Source organism: Anoplophora glabripennis, unplaced genomic scaffold, assembly GCF_000390285.2.
Source record: "Anoplophora glabripennis isolate ALB-LARVAE unplaced genomic scaffold, Agla_2.0 scaffold9, whole genome shotgun sequence".
NCBI classification, from domain to species: domain Eukaryota; kingdom Metazoa; phylum Arthropoda; class Insecta; order Coleoptera; family Cerambycidae; genus Anoplophora; species Anoplophora glabripennis.
In genome coordinates this window covers 120,388-145,604 of record NW_019416258.1, presented here as the reverse complement: position 1 = coordinate 145,604, position 25,217 = coordinate 120,388, and the positions used below count along the sequence as shown (strand labels likewise).

General features: G+C 31.6%; 2 protein-coding genes across 3 annotated transcripts in view; one reads left to right on the top strand and one right to left on the bottom strand.

The window, feature by feature from the left end:
- Window positions 1–8,988, bottom strand: part of LOC108909599 (serine protease easter-like) — a 33,119-nt gene extending 24,131 nt beyond the window's left edge. Inside the window, exon 1 of one of the 2 annotated variants that reach the window (XM_018713992.1) lies at window positions 8,726–8,988. In XM_018713992.1, coding sequence (XP_018569508.1) covers window positions 8,726–8,777 — 52 coding nt within the window. In that variant the 5' untranslated portion in view covers window positions 8,778–8,988. Of the gene's footprint in view, window positions 1–5,435; window positions 5,699–8,725 lie in introns of those variants that run through there. The other variant, XM_018713985.1, reaches the window with a different exon arrangement.
- An 8,379-nt stretch (window positions 8,989–17,367) lies between these two features.
- LOC108908803 (odorant receptor 4-like) lies at window positions 17,368–23,754 on the top strand. The gene is made up of 6 exons (XM_018712946.1): window positions 17,368–17,408; window positions 17,666–18,393; window positions 22,611–22,710; window positions 22,765–22,869; window positions 23,075–23,230; window positions 23,507–23,754. Exons 1-6 carry the CDS (start codon window positions 17,394–17,396, stop codon window positions 23,567–23,569), a joined length of 1,167 nt encoding a protein of 388 aa, XP_018568462.1. The 5' UTR covers window positions 17,368–17,393; the 3' UTR covers window positions 23,570–23,754.
- Window positions 23,755–25,217: the final 1,463 nt, after the last annotated feature.

Sequence of the window (25,217 nt, the reverse complement as noted above, 5' to 3'; positions counted from 1 at the left end):
CTCTTAACCCGGTTATGATGCTTAAAGTAGCCTCATGTTTTGAAATGCTGTTTTTATATTGTTTACTTATAAGAGAAATGGACCGAGAAATTGAAGCGGCATAGACAAAGACGGATTGTCGGGGATTAAATTTTAGCTACCTGCTACAATTTAGTACAGTCCGATCGCACAAAGTTTTGTTAAAAGTAGACCTCATCTATACGGAAAATACATAATATAAGAATATTGAATATAAGCACCAGTACTACATTTATTTACGATTTGCATTGATAATGAGCTTTTATTACTCTCTTTCATTTCTAAACAGACTATAGTACTCAATGAAACGTGGTAGGTTTTGTTATACCTACTGGTTGCTACGGTACGTTGCTTATTATCAGTTATTTAATAAAAAGTTCCATCTGAATTTTGTAAAAATGCAAATTGCAAATGCAAGAAATAATTGTGTTCCTGTGGCTGTTTTTGAAGTAGCTCAAGAAGCAATTTCAATTCAAGAAGCAATGCCACCGAAATCCAGGGAACATTACGAAAATGTGTTCGTCGAATTTAACGAATATAGAGAAATACGGAGAGTAATGACAATAAATGGAGAAGCCATGCTATCCTATCATTTAATTTTGAAGAAGAAATATGTAATTTCATCTATGTGGTCGAAGTATTCGATGTTGAAGGCTACTATAGATGCAAAGCAGAAAAGCTGCAGTATTGGAAAGAGCACATATTGAAGAATTTTTGGCTGGGGCTTCCGATAAAGAACATTTAATGATTAAGGTAATATCTCTTTACCTTTTAGGATACATCATTCAAAAATGTACTTCTCTGCCTGTTGGAATCCATACATTGACGAAAGTACCCTCAATAGTTGCTTCATTCCTGAATATCGCAAATTCAGAAGCATATACTGGCCATTGTATGAGGCGCACTTCAACAACTTTATTGGCTAATAAAGGCGCTGATCTTACATCTATCAAACGGCATGGTGGATGCTAGAGCTCCTCTGTAGCAGAAAGTTATGTTGAGGAGTCTATATCTAACAAACTTGATATTGCAAGGAAAATCCAAGGAAAATATAGCTGTTCCTTACAAAAAGAGATATGCCTAACTTGTGGAACATCATCACAAACTTCGGCAGATGCTATACGTTCCGAAAGTGATGGCAACAATGCTACAAGGGTTGTTATTAACGGAAAGGAAGTTAAATGTGATANCCAGTCCACGGGCTTGGAAAGTTTTTTTTCAGCTAAGCCATTGCATGGACCAGGTAACTTGTTTATGCAGCTTCAAATTTTTTTTTAAATTTCGATACAATTATTTTTCATCGATATCTTGGCGATAAATGGTCGTACAGAGAATTGAAGGGCAGTTTCGAAAAGTGGAATAAATTTCCTTTAACATGCTGCCGCAACATTAGGAAAAAAGTTTGTCTTCATCTTTTACACGAATTCTAAAAAACAGGAAAAAGTGTAATTTACGGTTTTTTAGAAAATTGACGGCTAAATTAGAAATATTCACGAAATGGCTAATGTTAAGCATGACTTTTACAGTTCGATATACCCAGAAGAACCCTGTGAAGTTTCATCTCGATCTAGCGAACCGTTTCTTTGTTTCAAACAGTCAAACTTTTGAAAAAATTAAAGGGTCACGCTTTTTAACGTTTTTTTGAGGTTTTCTCACATTTTTACCGTAAATAACGTTTAAATTGATGAAAAAAAAAAACAAAAAAATTGAAATTTTTGATCAGAGAAGAAAAGGGTAGTTTTGAAAAAACTATTTGTTAAGTGATTACAGACTGCATAAAAATTAATTAGAAATTTGTCTCGAAAAACGGTAATCGGGGTCGAAGTCTGGTTTGGGTCATCAACTTTAATTTTAATTTAATTAAAAGTTGGTGAACAGAAGCATAGGACGAAAAAGCCGAATCGTGCTGGAAACAATTGGATTTTGTTTTCTTCAATGTCTGGAAGGTTTTCCAAAAAAACAAAAAAAATTGTAGACTTCCTACTTGAAAATGGGCTATCACAATTATAATGTAAAGCGGCGGGCTTCAAAAAATAGGTTCTCACGCCGCTGATCGAGCTTCGCGCGCGCAATACATACCTGATTTATAGAATTTTTTCCGGCCAAACCATAGCTCGAAGGAAAAATATATAAAGTATATTTTTTGTTGTAAAAAAACTTACCCTACAAGGAGATATTTTTTATTTTTCTCCACCTTCATCTCAGTCCAAAATATTAAAGAATTTCGGACTTGGGAAATCGACAGTCCAATGAACTTTTCCTTATATTAATGTGCATACTTTGAAGTACTTATAAAAATCAGCCATATTTCTAATTACTTGTTTCTGTGACCTCCACTGACTGGGCTATTAATAGTACAGTCATTGAAGCTGAAAATTAGCTGTAACCTCCGAATTCTTTGAAACTGCATGGATTTGCATGAAAATTTAGAATAAGGTTTATCTTAGGCTCAAGTTTAAAAGTGGCGTAAGCCCGATTGACGCTTTTTGTTTTTTAGGGATAAAAACTACCCCTAAGTGAAAAAATAGAAAAAATTAAGTTTTAAGCATTTTATTGATAAAAATCTTGTTCAGGCACAAAGATTAAATAATGTTCCATGTTCTCGAAAATGTTTTATAATATATTTTATCTTTTCGACCCTTTATTTAACCCTTAAAACTACCCCTATGCAAAAAATAATGATAAAAAAATACTTTTTAAAGATTTGGAATGGTTAAATCGTGAAATTATTTAAAATAAAAGTTACCTTATAGTCAATAAAAGAGTTTTTCCCTTTCAACCCCTAAAAACCACCGCTGTATTGACAAAAATGATAAAAAATTACTTTTTAAAAGCTTGGAATGCTTCAACGGTGCAATAATTTAAAATAAAAATTCCCTCATTGCTTATGAAAGAATTTGTATCTCATAACACTTTTCAACCCTTATAAATCATCCTTGTGCTAAAAAAATGGTAAAAAATTACGTTTTAAATATTGGAATGCTATAATTGTGCAATAATTTAAAATAAAAATTCCCTTATATTGTTTATGAAAGAATATTTTACTTTTGCCATTTTCAACTCTTATAAACTAACTACCCTTTTACCAATATTAATGTAAAATATTTTTCTTATAATCGATTTTTAAATATAATCCGAAAAAATTTCATTGGTTTTTTTACTATAACTCGGTTAATTTTGAAGCTATAGTATCCTACAAAAAAGCATTTTAAAGATAATTTCAAGAGCTGTAAGGTCGTTTGCATATAAAACCTTTTAAGTTCCTTCGTTTTTTAAAGGGAAAGGATCGAAGGGCGAGACAAGTCGTTTTTTCACTAAAATGGATACTTCAAGCGGCGATATCTCCTTTATTTTTTATGCTATAGGAAAAAAAAAGCAAAATATTTGTTGAAAAAAAGCAACATTTTTGTTGTCTATCATTTTTACCTATCTTTCATAGTTTCAGAGTTATTATATAAATAAGGCAATTTTTTTGAATAATAAAAAATACGTTTTCAACTTTTACCGTACATTATTCATAAAATACGTATTCTAAACCTGACTAACTTCAGGATCGTATGAAAAACACTAAAACAAAACTAATTGTAAAGGGTCTACGATTAATTTTAATTCTGATGGAAATGGTATAGCGTTTACTGCTCATTTTTCCTTAAAAAATATTAGCAACCCATCTGTTTTTGACGATAACTCCTTCAATTTTGCTCTAATTAACTTTTGCAAGTGCTAAGTACTACAAAAAACTCCAGGAGCGTTATACACGTAAAATTAATACNAAGTCCTTCGTTTTTTAAAGGGAATGGATCGAAGGGCTCGAGACAAGTCGTTTTTTCACTAAAATGGATACTTCAAGCGGCGATATCTCCTCTATTTTTAATGCTATAGGAATAAAAAAAGCAAAATATTTGTTTGAAAAAAAGCTACATTTTTGTTGTCTATCATTTTTACCTATCTTTCATAGTTTCAGAGTTATTATATAAATAAGGCAATTTTTTTTGAATAATGAAAAATACGTTTTCAACTTTTACCGTACATTATTCAAAAACACTAAAAAAGACACTAAAACAAAACTAATTGTAAAGGGTCTACGATTAATTTTAATTCTGATGGAAATGGTACAGCGTTTACTGCTCATATTTCCTTAAAAAATATTAGCAACCCATCTGTTTTACTCTAATTAACTTTTGCAAGTGCTAAGTACTACAAAAAACTCCAGGAGCGTTATACACGTAAAATTAATCATTTTTCCGTTATTTGACGTTGAATACATCGATTCGATTATTCCCCCCAAAACAAGTCCCCTTCCACTAACCATATTTCGCTTTGTATATGACGTACAACACTTTTTAAAAAACGATTTTCTTTGTTTATTTATAAGCTACATTTTTGTTGATTACACTTTTTCTAATAAAATGCGTAGTTTTTGAGTTATTCGCGAAAAATTCTTTAAAAAAGTGTTTTTTTTCACTCAAAATTCCAAGTTTTCAATCGTGAAAAACTAAAAAACTATTGATTTCTCGAAAAAATTCTTCGAATAGGATGAAAAGCTTCAATGACTGTACTATTAAGATATTATGTACTAATTTTTGCATTAAACTTCTGTATCGAAACTTGTTACAATAAGCCAATACTTTGTTACCTTTTAGAAAGTATATGCATTTTGTGATAACTGATCCTGATATATGTGACATCAAATTTAAAAATCACTTCTGTGATACAGTAAAATTGGTGAAATGCTATTTTAATGTATGTTATACAGAAGAAGACGTCTTTCAGATATCGATCTTGGTTCGATTGACCTCGGTCAGTTTCTTAAGATGGAGGAATAAGGGATTAAAAGACAATTAATTGACAATCTTTCTTGGACAAGTTGATGGCAAAGGAACAAAACAACAAAAGTTGAACTGCAACAACAACTTCTAAAATAAAAGTAGCTTCGCCAGTTAGGACGATAATTATAAAGTTTATATGATACAAATTTTGTTGTATGTTGGTATTATTAATTTCAAAATAATTTGGATTTAATCAGAAATTGTTAAGTTCTTGTTCTTTATTCAAGACTAAATTGTTTTATACTGAAGAAATAAAGTTGAATACAGTGGACGTCGTTCTTAGTATGGGAAACATAATTATGTTTCTAAATGACGTTATTTTTTTCAAGGAAATTATTATTAAGTCAGGTGATAATTACATTGTTCTGTAATTCAATCATATTCTTTTTCAGAAAAAGGACTGAATATTGTAAGACTTTCGCAAAATATGTATCCATAATAAGTATATTTGTTTAACTAACTAAATATAAAACAAACAAACCCATAAACTTTTTTATTCAAAAGTCGCGTTTTAGCGCATATTTATGTCATAGACAGCAAGGTGCAACCAAGTGTTAAAAAGTGATAACTACCAAGCAATTAACTCACCTGCATATCTGGATATAAAGAGTAATAGAACAATTATTTTAACCGCAAACATTGTATTCGTGTATGCACTGTTCACTATAGTTTCGAAACTGACGAAGGTTTATAACGTCGGCTTGTTTTTTGCAGTATGTTTCTTGAATTTCAGGTATTGTTGGTACCTCGGGCTAAGACTGTTGTTGTTTTTACGTCTGTTTCAAACTGCGGCGGGAATATTACTGCAGTTTATGTATACCGCAGATATCTTCCCGTGAAATTGGAGACTGGAATTGATCGAGCGTCAACCTTGAGTCATATCTGAAGTTTTCCCTTCCCGTCAGTATCAAATACTGAACATGGTATCGCATTTTCTGAGAAAATTTATTAGGGAATTAGTGATCCAAATATTTAAATTAAGTAAAACTTCAGTGTTTACAGATTGCACCTCGTAAAGGTTCTTAGAAATATTACTCACCTTTTTTTTGTTGTAAAAGCATGGAATAGGGTGATGTGTCTAATTGCTTAAGAACCAGTTGCGACTTGTTGCTGGGTTGTGGTTTTCAATATTTTTAAGATAATAGTATAGAATTACTTGGTTCAACAGTAAAACTATAACGTAAATCCGAATTCTGCAAAAAGAAGCCTACAGTAAATCACCAATCTTTTTTCATTTTAATAAGAACTTCTACCGGGAAAGTTAAAAAAGGAATTACCTTTAATAACTACAAAGTAAAAAGATATAAAATACTGAAATTTAGTTAATATAATATTTTTACTTTTTATCAATTAATTTTAATAACTAATTGTATGTAATAGAGAAAAAAAGATTCATAGAATATACTCGTACATATACATGCATTTATAAATGACTACAAGTTGATCAAAATGTTTAGTCCAACCAAATTACACTTGGAGAAAAAAAAATGTTACCTGTACATTTATAAGTGTAAATGGTAAAAGGGCTTACAATAAAATTAAAAAAAATAAATGCGTTAGCAGGGGCGGCGGAGGGTTGATTTGGGGGGTTGAAAAGTTATGAAAAATTGTATCATTGGGATTTCTGGCGAAAGTTGACGTCAAACATTAAAGTATTCAATACAAAAGTTGTTGATCATGCAAAAATCTACAACTTTTGTAGNGAAAAAAATTAAAGGGTAGAAAGTATTTCCGAAATTTTTTCGTGATTTTTGACACTGTATTTAGGTGAAAAATTGGCGTTTTTGAAGCTCTAAGATTCTAGTTTTTAGATCTTTCGGTCAAAATTTTTTAGAAGCTACGGTTATCATGCAATTCTAAGAAATAGGCGATAAAAAAATGTTGCTAATTTTCTTTTTTTTCCAGTCCACGGGCTTGGAAAGTTTTTTTTCAGCTAAGCCATTGCATGGACCAGGTAACTTGTTTGTGCAGCTTCAAATTTTTTTTTAAATTTCGATACAATTATTTTTCATCGATATCTTGGCGATAAATGGTCGTACAGAGAATTGAAGGGCAGTTTCGAAAAGTGGAATAAATTTCCTTTAGCATGCTGCCGCAACATTAGGAAAAAAGTTTGTCTTCATCTTTTACACGAATTCTAAAAAACAGGAAAAAGTGTAATTTACGGTTTTTTAGAAAATTGACGGCTAAATTAGAAATATTCACGAAATGGCTAATGTTAAGCATGACTTTTACAGTTCGATATACCCAGAAGAACCCTGTGAAGTTTCATCTCGATCTAGCGAACCGTTTCTTTGTTTCAAACAGTCAAACTTTTGAAAAAATTAAAGGGTCACGCTTTTTAACGTTTTTTTGAGGTTTTCTCACATTTTTACCGTAAATAACGTTTAAATTGATGAAAAAAAAAAACAAAAAAATTGAAATTTTTGATCAGAGAAGAAAAGGGTAGTTTTGAAAAAACTATTTGTTAAGTGATTACAGACTGCATAAAAATTAATTAGAAATTTGTCTCGAAAAACGGTAATCGGGGTCGAAGTCTGGTTTGGGTCATCAACTTTAATTTTAATTTAATTAAAAGTTGGTGAACAGAAGCATAGGACGAAAAAGCCGAATCGTGCTGGAAACAATTGGATTTTGTTTTCTTCAATGTCTGGAAGGTTTTCCAAAAAAACAAAAAAAATTGTAGACTTCCTACTTGAAAATGGGCTATCACAATTATAATGTAAAGCGGCGGGCTTCAAAAAATAGGTTCTCACGCCGCTGATCGAGCTTCGCGCGCGCAATACATACCTGATTTATAGAATTTTTTCCGGCCAAACCATAGCTCGAAGGAAAAATATATAAAGTATATTTTTTGTTGTAAAAAAACTTACCCTACAAGGAGATATTTTTTATTTTTCTCCACCTTCATCTCAGTAAAAAATATTAAAGAATTTCGGACTTGGGAAATCGACAGNCTAAAAAACTATTGATTTCTCGAAAAAATTCTTCGAATAGGATGAAAAGCTTCAATGACTGTATATTAAGATATTATGTACTAATTTTTGCATTAAACTTCTGTATCGAATCTTGTTACAATAAGCCAATACTTTGTTACCTTTTAGAAAGTATATGCATTTTGTGATAACTGATCCTGATATATGTGACATCAAATTTAAAAATCACTTCTGTGATACAGTAAAATTGGTGAAATGCTATTTTAATGTATGTTATACAGAAGAAGACGTCTTTCAGATATCGATCTTGGTTCGATTGACCTCGGTCAGTTTCTTAAGATGGAGGAATAAGGGATTAAAAGACAATTAATTGACAATCTTTCTTGGACAAGTTGATGGCAAAGGAACAAAACAACAAAAGTTGAACGGCAACAACAACTTGTAAAATAAAAGTAGCTTCGCCAGTTAGGACGATACTTATAAAGTTTATATGATACAAATTTTGTTGTATGTTGGTATTATTAATTTCAAAATAATTTGGATTTAATCAGAAATTGTTAAGTTCTTGTTCTTTATTCAAGACTAAATTGTTTTATACTGAAGAAATAAAGTTGAATACAGTGGACGTCGTTCTTAGTATGGGAAACATAATTATGTTTCTAAATGACGTTATTTTTTTCAAGGAAATTATTATTAAGTCAGGTGATAATTACATTGTTCTGTAATTCAATCATATTCTTTTTCAGAAAAAGGACTGAATATTGTAAGACTTTCGCAAAATATGTATCCATAATAAGTATATTTGTTTAACTAACTAAATATAAAACAAACAAACCCATAAACTTTTTTATTCAAAAGTCGCGTTTTAGCGCATATTTATGTCATAGACAGCAAGGTGCAACCAAGTGTTAAAAAGTGATAACTACCAAGCAATTAACTCACCTGCATATCTGGATATAAAGAGTAATAGAACAATTATTTTAACCGCAAACATTGTATTCGTGTATGCACTGTTCACTATAGTTTCGAAACTGACGAAGGTTTATAACGTCGGCTTGTTTTTTGCAGTATGTTTCTTGAATTTCAGGTATTGTTGGTACCTCGGGCTAAGACTGTTGTTGTTTTTACGTCTGTTTCAAACTGCGGCGGGAATATTACTGCAGTTTATGTATACCGCAGATATCTTCCCGTGAAATTGGAGACTGGAATTGATCGAGCGTCAACCTTGAGTCATATCTGAAGTTTTCCCTTCCCGTCAGTATCAAATACTGAACATGGTATCGCATTTTCTGAGAAAATTTATTAGGGAATTAGTGATCCAAATATTTAAATTAAGTAAAACTTCAGTGTTTACAGATTGCACCTCGTAAAGGTTCTTAGAAATATTACTCACCTTTTTTTTGTTGTAAAAGCATGGAATAGGGTGATGTGTCTAATTGCTTAAGAACCAGTTGCGACTTGTTGCTGGGTTGTGGTTTTCAATATTTTTAAGATAATAGTATAGAATTACTTGGTTCAACAGTAAAACTATAACGTAAATCCGAATTCTGCAAAAAGAAGCCTACAGTAAATCACCAATCTTTTTTCATTTTAATAAGAACTTCTACCGGGAAAGTTAAAAAAGGAATTACCTTTAATAACTACAAAGTAAAAAGATATAAAATACTGAAATTTAGTTAATATAATATTTTTACTTTTTATCAATTAATTTTAATAACTAATTGTATGTAATAGAGAAAAAAAGATTCATAGAATATACTCGTACATATACATGCATTTATAAATGACTACAAGTTGATCAAAATGTTTAGTCCAACCAAATTACACTTGGAGAAAAAAAAATGTTACCTGTACATTTATAAGTGTAAATGGTAAAAGGGCTTACAATAAAATTAAAAAAAATAAATGCGTTAGCAGGGGCGGCGGAGGGTTGATTTGGGGGGTTGAAAAGTTATGAAAAATTGTATCATTGGGATTTCTGGCGAAAGTTGACGTCAAACATTAAAGTATTCAATACAAAAGTTGTTGATCATGCAAAAATCTACAACTTTTGTAGTGGTCACTTTTTAACATAACTTTAAAAATTTCCGAGAAAAATGCGAACACCCGTTTTTTTCTGATTTTTCGTTTTTATTTCTCATTTCCGCAAAAATAATTTAATTTTGACGAAACTTGGTGAAAGTATACCTCTCTGTCTTAAATAACCTCAAATTTTTTTATATAAAAAAATCAAGAAGCTTCTGAGATATTCATTTTTTTCGGCCCGAAACACTTTTTTTTCAAAGAAAAATTCTACTTAAAAAAATCATCGTACAGTTTTCTGCCGGTAATCATTTTTTTCGTTTTGACATATACTTTTTGGTGAAATAAAAAAATCAGAAATAACATTTCAAAAACATGCTCAAAAATGCAAAAAAATATAAAAAATGACTTGCAACAATGAATTTTCAGTTATTGTTGATAATTTGTTTAAATTAAAAAACATTCAAAAACTGATTATACCATTCAATTCTACGGAAAAAAATAAAAAAAAACTGTGTCTCATTGTTTGACCCAAAACTTTATTTTTGTACAGTATTGCTATAAACATCTAAGGCGAATTAAAAATGCACAAATGATAAATTATCTCAGGATGATTTGATATTTCAGCAAATATTAACTGCAAAGGCTACAGTTGACGCGAAATCTGAAAACCCGAAATTTTGCAAAATAGTTTTATTTTTTTTCTGGTTTTATTTGAAAACGAAGTTAAAAAAAATTGCATATTTACATTGCCACTTTCTTCGCTCTCTCCAATGGTGTCAACATTTTTGCAATCCGACGTTTCGTCTTCGACGGGCAATCATCAGATTAATTTTTTTAAACATATCGCTGCTATTTTTATGACAAAATCTAGTCATTTTTAATTCTGTATTAGATGATATTACTATTGTATTCGCTTAAAAAGGTTTTTAGCAGCTATCATTAAAAATTTCCGGAACTACCCGGAATTTTAAAACTTTCTAAACTGCATATTGTTAGGTATAAAAACACACAACTTTTTTCTAATCTGAGCCACCCCGTATCTTTTACCGTTTCCTAGATCCTAATGCTATCCCATCAATATTTTGGACACACTGTATATCTATGAATTTATCAAACTTTAAAAAAATAAGTACACTAATCGATCCTACGGAAAAAAAAATATTATTTATTTTATTTATTCACTTTTCGACTTATGTTTATAGCAATACTGTATAAAAATAGTTTTGGGTCAAACAATGAGACAGTTTTTTTGTATTTTTTTCCGTACATTTGAACGGTGTATGTAATCAGTTTTTGATTTTTTTTTAATTTAAACAAATATATATTTGAACTGTGATTCCTTTTTTATTTCACCAAAAAGTATATGTCAAAACGAAAAAAATTATTACCGGCAGAACACTGTACGATGAATTTTTGAAGTAGAATTTTTCTTCGAAAAAAAAGTGTTTCAGGCCGAAAAAAATGAATATCTCAGAAACTTGGTTGATTTTTTTTTGTATCTAAAAACATTTGAGGTTATTTAAGACAGAGAAAGGTATATATTCACCAAGTTTCGTCAAAATTAAATTATTTTTGCGGAAATGAGAAATAAAAAACAAAAAATCAGAAAAAACCTGTTTTTCGCATTTTTCTCGGAAATTTTGAGATTATGTTAAAAAATGACTTCTACAAAAGTTGTAGATTTTTGCATGATCTACAACTTTTGTATTAGATACTTTTTTGTTTGACGTCAACTTTCGCCAGAAATCTCAATGATACTATTTTTCATAACTTTTCAACCCCCCAAAACAACCCCCCGCCGCCCCTGCTCACGCATTTATTTATTTTCTTTTTTTCGTCTATTATAAGTCCCTTTACCATTTCCACTTATAAAGGTCCAGTTAACAATTTTCTTTTTTTTCCCTCTAAATGAGTTACTTTGATCGGTCTAGTTTGTGCTGAGCATGTACTCGTATAACATATTTACGAGTATGCTTGCTAAAATCCAGAATTCTGCACTTTCCTGAACCATTCCTAAAAAAAAAGATGTAAATTTAAGTTTAGCACGTCTATTATGGTATAGTATGTTAAAATTATTGTACTATATATCTAGATTTACCTATCGTACTTAATTTGTATGTTTTTAATGAGAATTAATAAATGAGGAAAATTATACCTAGGATAATTACATATGTAATATTCTGGCTTACTCTATCCAATTACATATTATTAGTTTTTACCTTGATTATGATTAATTTGCGAGAAACATTAATTATTATTATTACACCCATCAGCTTAATTAATTCTTATAATCTACAGCTTCTAAAAATGTTTATATAAAAAGTATATTTTCTATTTCTTCTTAATATAATATATTTGAGGATTTTTTTCTGTCACCAATTTTTGCCAATATGTCTCTAGTGATATATGAAATGAATAATAGTTATTCAGTTTATTTTGATTGGTAATCATATAATTATACTTCGATGTATTATACGCCATGCCGCTTATAATTAAATGTTCACATAACATTAAGTTTTAACATCGGTATTGTGCAAGACGCAGATTGCAATTAATTGCGAAACTTGTTCGCTACAAGTACTAGCGTAGATTTAATTCTTGGGAGTTCAAATAGGAAGTCAAGGCCAATTTTTAACATTGGAAATTTTTGAAGAATAGGGGGTGTAATGTTAGATATTGAAAATAAGTATATTTGTGTTTAGTGTGGTATAAAGTGTAATAAACTGTCGGCCGCGACTGCTGGGCGCAGGGCTGGTCCGATCGGTGTGATTTTAGTGTCGTTGTGTAGGTTGGACTTTGACTTGCGTCCAGTAGAAGTGGTCCAAACATGCCAAGATTATGGGGGTAACAATGGTGCACCTCTATATTTTGGCTATTTTTTGCAAGATTGTTCCTGTTGACTTGTAGATATAAACACAAATTCACTTATCGGCTTAAACACGACTTGTGTGTACTACGATTGTTAGAAAAATGTATATCTCAGTGAATTGCTTCCTGTTTCTATCAGAAGCGACAGTAAGGTACTAATAAAAATAAACATGATTGTGTCAAAAAATAGGAAACATTTTGATAAATTTTGGATATTACCATCTAAATTTGGGTATTGTTTACCATACATTTTTACATAAAAAATTCCATACCTCAACACACGCTTATAAAAGATCTCCCTTGATTTATCATTTATTTAGATTGAAATACAATAAAAAAAATACTCTTTACTGTCCCGTATCTAGAAAACTAAGCCTATTGAGACCTAAGTTTATAAAGCAAATTACACCTATATTTTAATTAATTAATTTATTTAATTATTCATTTACATATGACGCACCTCTATAGACTCTGAGAAAAATTTCAATTATAGAAGATATACTTTAGATATACCATTTGTGACCAAATTATAGTGTGTGCATAAAACCCAAAACCAAGCGAAAATTGATATATAGTTTCCAACCTAGTTAAAAGCCCTACAGATAAATATGATTAAAATACTCATAACTTTTCTGAATTAGACAAAGTGGTGAGTTATTAACATAATCTGTTAAGTTGAAAATGTATAAGTATAAGTATAAGTATATGTATGAATATAAGTACAAGTACTTACAAGTACAAATACAAGTATAAGTATAGGTATAATTATAGGTAATAAGTATAAGATATAAGTAAAGTTGATATGTGTATTAAATCAGTAGCAATCAGTAATCAGCATATCAACTTGTGTTGATTTTTTCTATACACACAGTAGAAAATCTAAGATGACTACAAAGAAATAATAATAATATCTCTGCTCCTCATTCTAATCACGAGAATTAGCCCATAAGTCGGAGACTTGTGCGGGAGAGGAGGCGGCGTATTATTATTAGGCAGATTTGCGTGCAGGAATGAGGGAAACCTGGAAAACCTCATTAATTAGGGGGGTGGTCAAATGCCAACCGGTGTCAATCTCTCACATTGACCCAAGCCAACATTTTTCCAACCTACCATACCTGCACAGAGGGTGCCAATCCTCCGTACAAGCATAGCTAATCTACGGTCTACCGGCCGCGGGAATCGAACCCGGGCAGAAATTTGCACACGATTTAAGGACTGACGCCTTAAACCGTGCGGCTATCGACCGATTATAAAAATATAAATGACTAGTATAATAATATAAATTAGGATTAGTAAATGATTTAGTAGTTATAACTACAAAACCTGGACTTATGTTTTTCTTAGGAAGCAATCCTATAATTTTGAAATTTAAAGTGAAATCGCTCTGTGTATAAAATATTTACATATTTAAGGGTAAATTTTGTCCAAAATCCATTTCACATAATAGCACAGGCCAACAAGGAAAAAATTCCAGAGATCAGACACTGCGTTTCCGAAGGCATTTGGCGCGCTGAATCCGAATATGGCCTCAGAATTGATCCATCACCCTAGGTTTCCGAGATATTCTAACCTAAAAGTGCAAAAAACACGTATTTTTGCTATTTTCAAGGTTATGTAACTTGGCGAAAAAATTTTTTTTCTCAAAACTGAAAATATCATTGGAAACTACTATCTTTCCCCTTCAAAACGCACTTTTTTATTTGTAAAAAGCTTTATTTTTCGCGGAGATATCGTCGATTAAAAATGATCAGTATAGCTACCTTATTAAACCATGGCTCGACCTATAACACAATTAATGGGTATTATGGGTTATTGGGTAATAGGGCTTGAAGTTAACCTTCCTGACGATTAGGGCTCACAGCGCTTAGTGTTATTGGGTTATAGGGCTTGAAGTTAACCTTCCTGACGATGAGGGCGCTCGCTCCGCTTAGTGTTGTGGGGTTATAGGGCTTGGGGTTAACGTTCCTAACAATTAGGGCTAGCAGCGCTCAGTGTTATGGGGTTAGCCATGATGTAATAATATAGCCATACTGGTTATCTTAAATTGACGATATCTCCGCGAAAAATAGAGCTTTTTCCAAATAAAGAAATGCGTTTTGAAGGGGAAAGATAGTCGTTTCCAATGATGTTTTCAGTTTTAAGGAAAAAATTATTTTCGCCAAGTTACATAACCTTGAATATAGCAAAAGTACGTGTTTTTTGCACTTTTAGGTTAGAATATCTCGGATGGATCAATTCTGAGGCCAGATTCGGATTCAGCGCGCCAAATGCCTTCGGAAGCGCAGTGTCTGATCTCTGGAATTTTTTTTTTGAAATTTTGTCGGCCTGTGTAATCAACATTTGTATATACAGCAGGAAAACCTTTGCCGCACTCTATATGTCCATAGGATACAATTCCTCGTTAAATATACCTATGATTACCATCAGAGATTACTTGAAAAGGGCTTCCACTGTCGCCTTGGCAGGAATCTTCACCTTCTCCTCCTCCAAGGCACAGTATGTTGAATGAGCTGGTGGAAAGCTTTTGATTCTTGAAAACACCTGCGCATTCACTAATGTTCCGTTTCGCTACATATAACTTTTGAAGTTTGTCAACGTTTTTACATGAAAATAAAATGAATTTATTTACGAGATATTGTTTCTTATATTCTTACTTCAGTCTTTGAACAACTTCAGGATCTAAGGACAAATTGGAAGACCACAGCATGATGTGTTAAATTAAAAACTAATTGTTACACTGAAGGAAATTTACTAGGAAAATCTAGTACAGAAAAATATACTATAATTTTCAAGCCTTGTCGACTCTCACTCTCTCCCCCCCCCTCTCTCTCTCCCTCTCTCTGTTTACTAAAGTAATCCAAATGGTAAAGATGGCCACCAAACATTTTTATTTTCAATGAAGCATTAATTTATTTTTTAAATTATTTTTAAAATTCTGACCATTTTTGACCATTTAACCATTTATGTAACTCTTAAAACAAGAGAGATACCTGTATAGGACAATTAAAAAGTTGTAACCCTGTATACATATAGTATATCGCAATGTAAGTGGAACTACCATAGTTTGAATGACTAGGTGGATTTCACAGGGTCTAACGACGCTTACAGTCTCATTCAATAAACATAGAAATCTAAATAAAAAATTTAGGTAAAGGAACGAATACATTGACCATGAATTTTTCGAGATAAAACGTCTGAATATGGTTCGGGTTGAGGCAGTACAGTATTGGGGGTCATGAAGGTTTGCAAAAATGTAATAAAATTTCCAGGACAGTATTTAACAAAATAAAGTTAATGATGGCCCTGGAGAGACTAAACGTTAAAAAAAATTGCCATGAGAAAGTGTTCTTCTATTGTCAATATCACCTCAACAAGGCTGAAATGAAACAAAAACGGATTTCCAAAATTTCGTTTTTTTTAATATTTCGGAACCTAATCATGTTAGCCTTCATTTTTTAGAGGCATAATGCTACTCTCCTGATTGTGCAACTTTGACCCTATTTAAGTTACTTCGTATCTGTTACTGTTTCCGAGATCCCTGTAGTGAGAAGCGAATTTGTAACAGCCTTTATAGCTTATTTTTATGGTAATTTTTAAAAAAAGAGAAATCACCTACGCCTCATTGTTCCCAATAGCTTTCTTTTTTATAACGTTAATTGTTAATTAATTATTATTGGACGTATCGGACCGGGATTTTAGAATCAGTTAAAGAAAGGGTTAAACTTTCATATTCAGAAAGTTTTACATTGATGGTTCATGTAATTTACGCGCTGGTAGCAGTAAAAGTTAACGTTAATGCATATACGCGCATGCGTCCGGGGCTCCATCTCCCGTCACGCCGCTCTCGTCGCGCGCGAGGTTTTTGACTTGAACGTTTTAAATTCGGTTCAATTTGAATTTATTTTAAGTCATTCTCATTCAAGAAACATTTAAATAATCAATTTTTCCAACATTTAATATGTTTCGCCGTAGGTCATCGTCTACGTTAAAAAATTTTTACCTAAAAATTTCACATTTTGGGAAACGATTCTGTATGTTTAAAAAGTGTAAGTGTTGACATATTTTTGTGTGAAGTTACATTCGCTTTATCAAGAACAAAAAAGTAGATTTTTTTAGCATGATTGATTTTTTCCCTAAATCAAAGTATAAAATCCCTCTTCAGATGTGGACATAATGTACATATTTAGAGGGTGTTAGATTTTATTTTCTTATGTTACAGATACTTTCCTCATAATGAAGTACACAAGGGAGAAAAATAGAATTTTTAAGATTAAGATAAAAACTTTATCACTCAATAATTGCAATTTTAAAATCTTGCATTAGATATTTTAATATCAAGAAACTTGATTCGAGTTTATCTATGTATAGAATTGATTTTTGATGCAGGTCTGTATTAATTGTCCAATTATTTTTAATAATTTGATTTAATGAAAAAATATTTTTTGTTGGATTACTGTTAATTAATTTTAAGTTCAACAATAAATTGTTGAATTGTCTTTTGAATTATAAATAAATAAATTTCAAACAAGTTTGAAATATACCTACTATTAAGTGTTTCATATGAAACTTAACTATGAACATCGTTAATATTTTAAACTTACTAACTTGTTAGTTGTGTTAATTTCATAGTCCACGTCATGCATATAATATTTAATGTCATATATAACGCTGCAATCCATGTTCTACAAAGATTGCGTTGCGAGATTCTGGCAGCAAAATGAAAATGAAACGGGTGAGTACCACTAATTGCTTTTTAAATCGTTATAAATTTGACATTTTTGTAATTTAAATGGACATACAAAAAATTCAAGGTTCTACTTATAAAATAATGGCACAAGTTCTTAAAAGACTTTTCCAAGTTATTTTTTTAATTAATATTTTGCGAAGAATTCCGTGCAATTCTGACATTGTATTGTTATTTAGCGGTAAAAAATATATGAAGTTTATCTTATTTTGTAAGCTTGTGTAATTTTTGTTTTAAATTTTTAGCATATAGATCTCTTAAAATTCATCAAAGAAGAAAGGACGTGCATGGTCTTTGGAGGATTTTATTCGATAGAGAAGTACAAAGTATTACACAATCTTTCAGCAATTCTGATCATGACAGTAGTATCGCTGTACAATTTACTAGGTCTTGTACATGGATTTCAGCACATCTCAAACGTAGCGGTATTTTCTCAGTCAATTGCTTATCTCTTAACAGGAATATCATTTTCATGCAAAATGATTAATTTAATTATGCACAAAAATAACTTGCTACTATTGGATGAGATTTTACAGAACCCTATATTCACTGAACTCGAGACGACGGAAGAAGAAGTAGTTTTGAAGAATACATTAAAATTTGGTCAGACACTTAAAAAGACTTATAAATTGTATACTAGCGCAACAGTTACAGTTCAAGTGTTATACCCGATGATAAACAACCCTGGCCATAAAAATTTTCCTTTACTCTTTTGGTTTCCGTTCAATCCAGAGGATCACTACTACAAAGTTTACTTTGCGGAGATACTGATGATTTTTTGTATATGTACTTTCAATGTCACTGTGGACCTTCTGAACGTACTCTTCATGGATTTGTGTGCTGCACAATTTGAGTTACTTAAATACAGACTGAAACACTTTGGACGGGAATTTCATGGAGGAGAAGCAGTAAATGATAGGACGCTGTATGAGAAACTGAATAAGATTATTGTCCATCAAAATTTAGTATACAGGTTTGTGACAGTATTTTTTTTATATTTATGCAGAATGGCCCGGAAATGCTTGAATGGAGTGAAATAGTGCGAAAATAATGAATTTGTCGAATCATTGTTCGGTTTTATGGGGACGTTTCTTATAAAATTTTTCTATCCAAATTTCCACTAAAAAGCTATAATGATTTGAAACTGGGAGAACTTTGTTTTTTTCTACATTTTTCAATAACACCTGCCAATAAACAGGGTTATTCAGTCATAATGTCATTAATTTTAACCACGTATTCGGAAGGCTTAATAAAGACAGAAAATCGGAAAAAAAATAAATTTTTTACTCGACTTTTAAAAATGAAGGAAATCAACCCATAACTCCCGCTACGAGGGCGGCCCTGGCAGATGCCCGGATGCTCAGAAAATTTTGTAACGTAATGTCACGAACAATTGTCGGCTGAAGCGAACAGCGTTGTCAAGTTCACATCATAATGTGTGGTTCACATTTACTGTTAAACGTATTCAAGTAAATAAAGGAGCATGCTGCATTTTATTATAAATAATTTTAACAATTGTATTAACTTAACGAAGAATGTTTTAACAAGCCTGACTTCTCGAAGTCAACTTTCGTTAAAAGAAAATAAATAGAGCAGAGGTAGTTACCTGTTTGTAGGCACACCGTATTTTATCAAATAGAAAAAGTCGGCACACTACTAAATACCCGAATATACAAAATGCACTACACACGGTTACAAAACCATTAACAATTTAAAGCGTTTATTCAAATCTACCACCGTCCATATCTCCCGCATTTTTCCAACTTCATCTATCATACCATACCGCGCAGCGAACGTGCAGGACATCGATAAAATGACTTAAATGTGATAGAGGCTGTTTTAAATTTAGTCGAGGAGCAGCCTACTATTTCCACAAGAACAATTTCAAGGCGACTGGAGATATCATAAACCAAAGTTTGGCGGATATTGCGCGAGAATTCACTCAATCCGTACCATTTTTAAAAACTTTAAGCTTTAAAACCAGCTGATTTCCTCAATCGTCTTGAATTTTGCAGTTGCAGCTAAATCGAAGTGCAGCAGTCACTAACTTTATTTTTATTTTTAAAACAAAGTGCGCTGGACGGATGAACGCTGTTTTACTCGTGCTGACATTTTAAATAGGTAAAAGACATATTACTTTCTCAAAAACAATAAGTAGTAGTAAGTAGGTAGGTACCTAGGTTACACCAAAGTTTATATTTACACTAAAGTTTACATTTATTATGTAAACTTTGGTTATACGCAACTGCATATTGAATAATAAATTGAAATACTAAAACTATGTATTATTTAACATAATAAATTATAAAACGTTAAAACATTAATATTTTCCTTTGATAAAAGACCGACAACTTTTTGCTCTACTTTGCATGGAATACGATCCTACTACAGTTCGTATTAGTCTAGGAGTCAGATAGGGTTCCGTTTACTAGCTATAAAAATAAAAACTTTTTACAGCCATTTAAACATTTAATTTGTTGATAATAATTAAACTCACCACTCTCAGGCTTTGCGACCAAGTTTTTTGGATTCAGGAGCTCAAAATACTATGAATAAGTTGTTTGCAGCCGTGGCACTCTGTTGGCCACGGCACCCTATCTGGCTCCTAGACTATTTGTACACGTGCAAATTAAAAGTGGATCAGATAGGTTATTGACCTAGATACAGGTTAGCCTAGGTCGGAAACACGTACCGAGTTGTTTATTTGTCTCCGTCCGGTTGTTTTTTTATCTTCTATTACTTAGAGTCAATATTTAAATACTACATACATTTCACCCTCTCTTTATAATTTATCTAGTGAGTGTTGTTTTTTTATGTAATTATTTCTGTAATGAAATTGAAATGGTTGTGAAATGAAATTTAAATTACTTGAACTCTTGGAGTTTTGTAACTTCAAAATTAAATTTTATTTAAAGTGAAACAGAGCTAATTTCTTTGCAGCCATAATAGTCACATTTGGTCAGATGAAAAGCCGCACACTATTCGTCGGTTTAGCTTTCAGAGGAGATTTGGTGTCAATGTATGGGCATGAGTATATGGTGATCGTTTAATTGGGCCGCATTTTCTACCTGAACATCTGAATGGGCCGCGTTACTTTAAATTTTTAGTATAATAGAATAGAATATGGGGTTATATGAAATCTGTCGTATATCACACCGAGGTAGAGAATGTAGAGAGCAGTTGCGGAATTGTATCGAAGATGCCGCTGAAGAAATACATAACAAGCCCGAAGGCTTACAGCAAATTAAAAAAATTAACATTATGATGTTAATAAAAACTGATTTTTGGCAAGGCATACTCAGACCTGCTCGAGGTTCTTGCTTTGCAGGGCAACAATAACAATTTAATGTGTTGATTGCATAATTATAAAAAATAATTTATAGCATTTTAAATTATTATTGACTGACGTGTAAGCAAACCGTTTATTTATTGTCTTTATATGAGCGAAAATATATAAATATGGCAACGTTGCATCTAGGGCGCGTTGTTCATATCGTAGCCGTGCATAATATTGTGAATAACCGGCTGACGTCAGCCGGTCAGTAACAGCCTGAAAAGGGGGTTAAATAAAGATTTGAAAAATTTTTTTTCTGCTTAAATATGCATTTCATATTTTTTTAATCACGCCATCGTATTATACTCATTTTCCTCTATCTGCTCTTAAAATTAATGACATTATGACTGAATCACCCTGTATAAAATAATTTTGGCATAATGGTAAAGCAGTAGTATTTTCGGCGCTCTATATGCGGCTGATACAAATTGGACCATTTTCATTTTCAGTTTTTCCTTCGTTCTTTTTTATTTTAAGTTAAAACAAAATAGAATCTTTGAGCATTACAAAAATTCGGTACTTCCGTTTTTTTAACAAACTAATTGACAAAGCTGAAGAGTTGTCTCACCATAATTCCGGTCTCTTTCTTCATGTACGGGACTTTTGACACTTTATTTCTAATGGTATACCCACGGTCTCCACCAAAATTTAGCTCTGTCGGAATTTTCGTTATTTGACCACTATTTTTATGACTAATTTGACCGGACTATAACTACGAATTAGTAAAATAACTACTTCTATTTTTCTATACAGAAAAGGGAAACTCTTATGTTATTAATTCAGTACTAAAATAGCAAAGTAAACAAATTTACAACTGCAATTTCAACTTTGTATTCTTATCAATCAGGCTTTTTCGTATCCGTTATAANGTCGTGTATCACACCGAGGTAGAGAATGTAGAGAGCAGTTGCGGAATTGTATCAAAGATGCCGCTGAAGAAATACGTAACAACCCTGGTTTATTCCATTGCATCCGCCGCTCATATATCCAACGTGTACACTTGTGCATAGACGGTAACGGTAATGTATTTGAACATTTGCTGTAAGCCCGAAGGCATAGGTATAAGAACCATTTTTGTAGATAATTTTAAGATCTATAATTTTTGTCCGAGCTACTTTTTTGATAAAACTTTTTCGAAAAAAATCCAAAAAACCTCAAATTTTGACCTTTGACCCCGAATAACTTTTTTTAGCACACATGGGATTGGTGGGGACTTTTGACACCTTATTTCTAATGGTGTACTCAAGGTCTCCACCAAAATTTAACTCTGTCGAAATTTTCGTTATTTGACCACTATTTTTTATGACTAATTTGATCGGACTATAACTACTAATTAGTAAAATAACCACTTCTATTTCTTGTAACCGCAAGGGCAAATTTTCTTCTTTTTGTTTTCACAATTCTTGCAAAATAATTTCTGTCACCAAAAATCAATGTATACGAGGGAAATGACTCGATAGTCTACAGAAACAGGAGGAGAATTAATTTTTTTTATTTTGCCGAAACACTGGTTATCTTTTATCCGTGTCTGTTTCTCACTTGCGACATGCATTGTAATGCGCGTTTTCATATATTTCTGTTAAATCAGAATATAATTTGTGAAAATCATTGATCCATCGTTTATATCAGAAAAGGGAAACTCTTTATTAATTCAGTACTAAAATAGCAAAGTAAACAAATTTACAACTGCAATTTCAACTTTGTATTCTTATCAATCAGGCTTTTTCGTATCCGTTATAACTATAACTAAAATTAAGGGAAAAACTGTATATTTCACCATATGTAAGCATTTCTTTATGATTTCTTTCAAGTTGTTTAATAAAATATGTTAGTTATAATTCTCAATTGGTTTTCAGATTTTCTAAGCTGACAGAAGAGACATTTTCAGCGGGCGTTTTTTGCCATTTGGCGTGTACCGTCATAGTGCTCTGCTGCGCTATTTTCAAGGCAGTGATCGTAAGTAAAAACATCGCAAATTTAATTTACCTGGCACCTGTACTCTTATTCTAGACTCCTATCAACAGCATGCAATTTCTGATGATGGCAACGTATTCTTTTTGCATGACATTGGAAGTTTCACTGTACTGCTGCTATGGACAGAAGGTGTTGGATTCAGTAAGGCAACTTTTGCATCGTAAAAGTTTTATTTGAAAAGTTTCTATTCATGTGAATAATGATAGTACATATCTTAGTCTGTAATTTTTTTTCTGACCTATGGTCGCAACTAATAAAACAACTGATTATAATGTATTAATAACATATTTATTAGGCGTATGTATGTTCTCAAATCTTTAGTAATTCTTTAATGAAATATGTTTAGAGCAGCACAATTACAGAAGCATGTTTCATGGCAAATTGGTACAATTGCAATGTGAAAGTTCAGGAAGATTTGGTGATTATCATGAACAGAGCAAACAAATTTGTCACCATGAAAGCAGGAGGCATGTTCCCTTTGACTTTGGAGACATTAATGAGGGTAGTATTACAATTACAGTACCTACATTCAATTTAAGAAAAAATCTCAGCTTCAGACCACTCACTAACTTTGTTAATTTTCACTTAAATATTAAAAGACTGTAATTATCTAATGGACACATAAAAAGTGGTTTGTCCTTTAATCACTCATACTAAGTAGGCTGGTATACAGGGCTGTTATTTTCAAGCGCGATTGTCTCGCCAGGCTGCATCAACCTTTAAGACAAAATAATATTAACTATATACATATATTACTTTTTACTTTTTTCTGTTTCAGATATGGAGTTCTGCATATTCATTCCTCACTTTGCTTATGCAAATATACAATGAAAATTATTAAGAACTTTCCGCACGTAATTATCATGTACTTGCACTTGAGACACTTATAGTTGTTGATAGAGTGCACTGTATTTTCTCAAGTAGGTAATGTAGTAAAAAATGTCACCACTTTTTCAACTGTATTGCACCTAATGAATGAATAAAACTTTCCGATGTTTGCATCTAATATAATAATGGTTATTAGGTATTTACTACTGCTTTTCTATTGTTTACTTTTTTTGTAACTATTCAAAAAATTAATATACCTAAAATCGGGTTTCACGTCACAACATCAGGAGTTAATAGTGCTGCCGAAGAAAAAAATAAATAGTTTTTATTTTTTTGTAAGATCTGAGAGGTTGTAGGTATGTATAATTAATTCCATTGTTCTGTATATTCAAATTAATCATTTATTTTAACTCAATATTTGGTCAATTAAAAACCAAGCTCGAGCTTGAATTTAAATCATATTAGAGAAAACATCAACTCTTAATTGTTTTTAAAAATCAGAATTGAGAAAAAAACGCTCACTGAATGGGGTCATTCAGTAAATTTTCAAAAACGTTGTTATTGTATACGCAAAGTATTGCTCATGATTAGGTGATCCTGAAAATTTCAACTCAATCCGTTGAGCGGTTTCCAAACTATATAATTTTTAAAATGCAAATATTTGTCTTAGCCCTAGCAATGCAATGACGTCACCACATGGGACGCTCAGCTGGCTTGGCGTGCTGCATAGCTGTTATACGCGTGTACGCAACTTCCAGATAAGTTTCTGCATCTGCAGAATGTTTTAGCGTTTGTGCATATTAAATTTATAAAAATGGAAGTAAATTTCATAAAAGCATATTCTTCTAATTTGCCAGAAGTAGGTTTGTTAATATGGTCATAACATTTTTTAATAAAAACCACAGCTTTATCAGTGCTGAGATGAGAGGAGTGAAAATGCAAAGGTACGCTTCAATAACGTGTAAAACTTCTATAAAGTACTTTTGTACCGAAAGTTTTGATGTTTTTGTACAATAAGAATAAGGATTTTGCGTTTAATTGGGCGAAACCGTTTCTGTCACAGGTTTCAAAGATTTACCTAATCAAATGCAAAATTCTTATTACTATTTTTATTTCCATGGAAACTACATAAAATTTACTTAATATCTTATAAATATATTAATAATTTAATTTTTTTTATAACAATGGAAAAACACTAACACAAGTGTAGTGTTTCTAGAGGATACAAAACTGTTTATTACATACCTAAATCACACAGGGTAGTTTTGTTTCTTTCAAAAATCATTATTCAAATAAAAGCTATTAAAAAAAACAAATCAAAGTAGAGACTAATAGACTATTGATTTTAGATCCGCACGACAGAATTACGGACACATTATGGTGTTTGAGCAATTTCAGCAACAAAAGATATCCGCCCCACTATTATGATCTCCTGCCTTTGTCACTCCCCCTGTTCTTTTGTTTGGTTAAGCTTATAGAGTAATATTGCAATGCAGCTAAATAAACATAAAAATTACTCAACTTATGTATTGATTTTTTTATACAGTATTTTTATAATTTTAAAAATGATGCTCTCATTTAACTTAAATTTAAATTCTATAGTGAACATGATATACCTAATTACTTATTTTTATATTGCAGTCTGGAAAATTGTTATATGG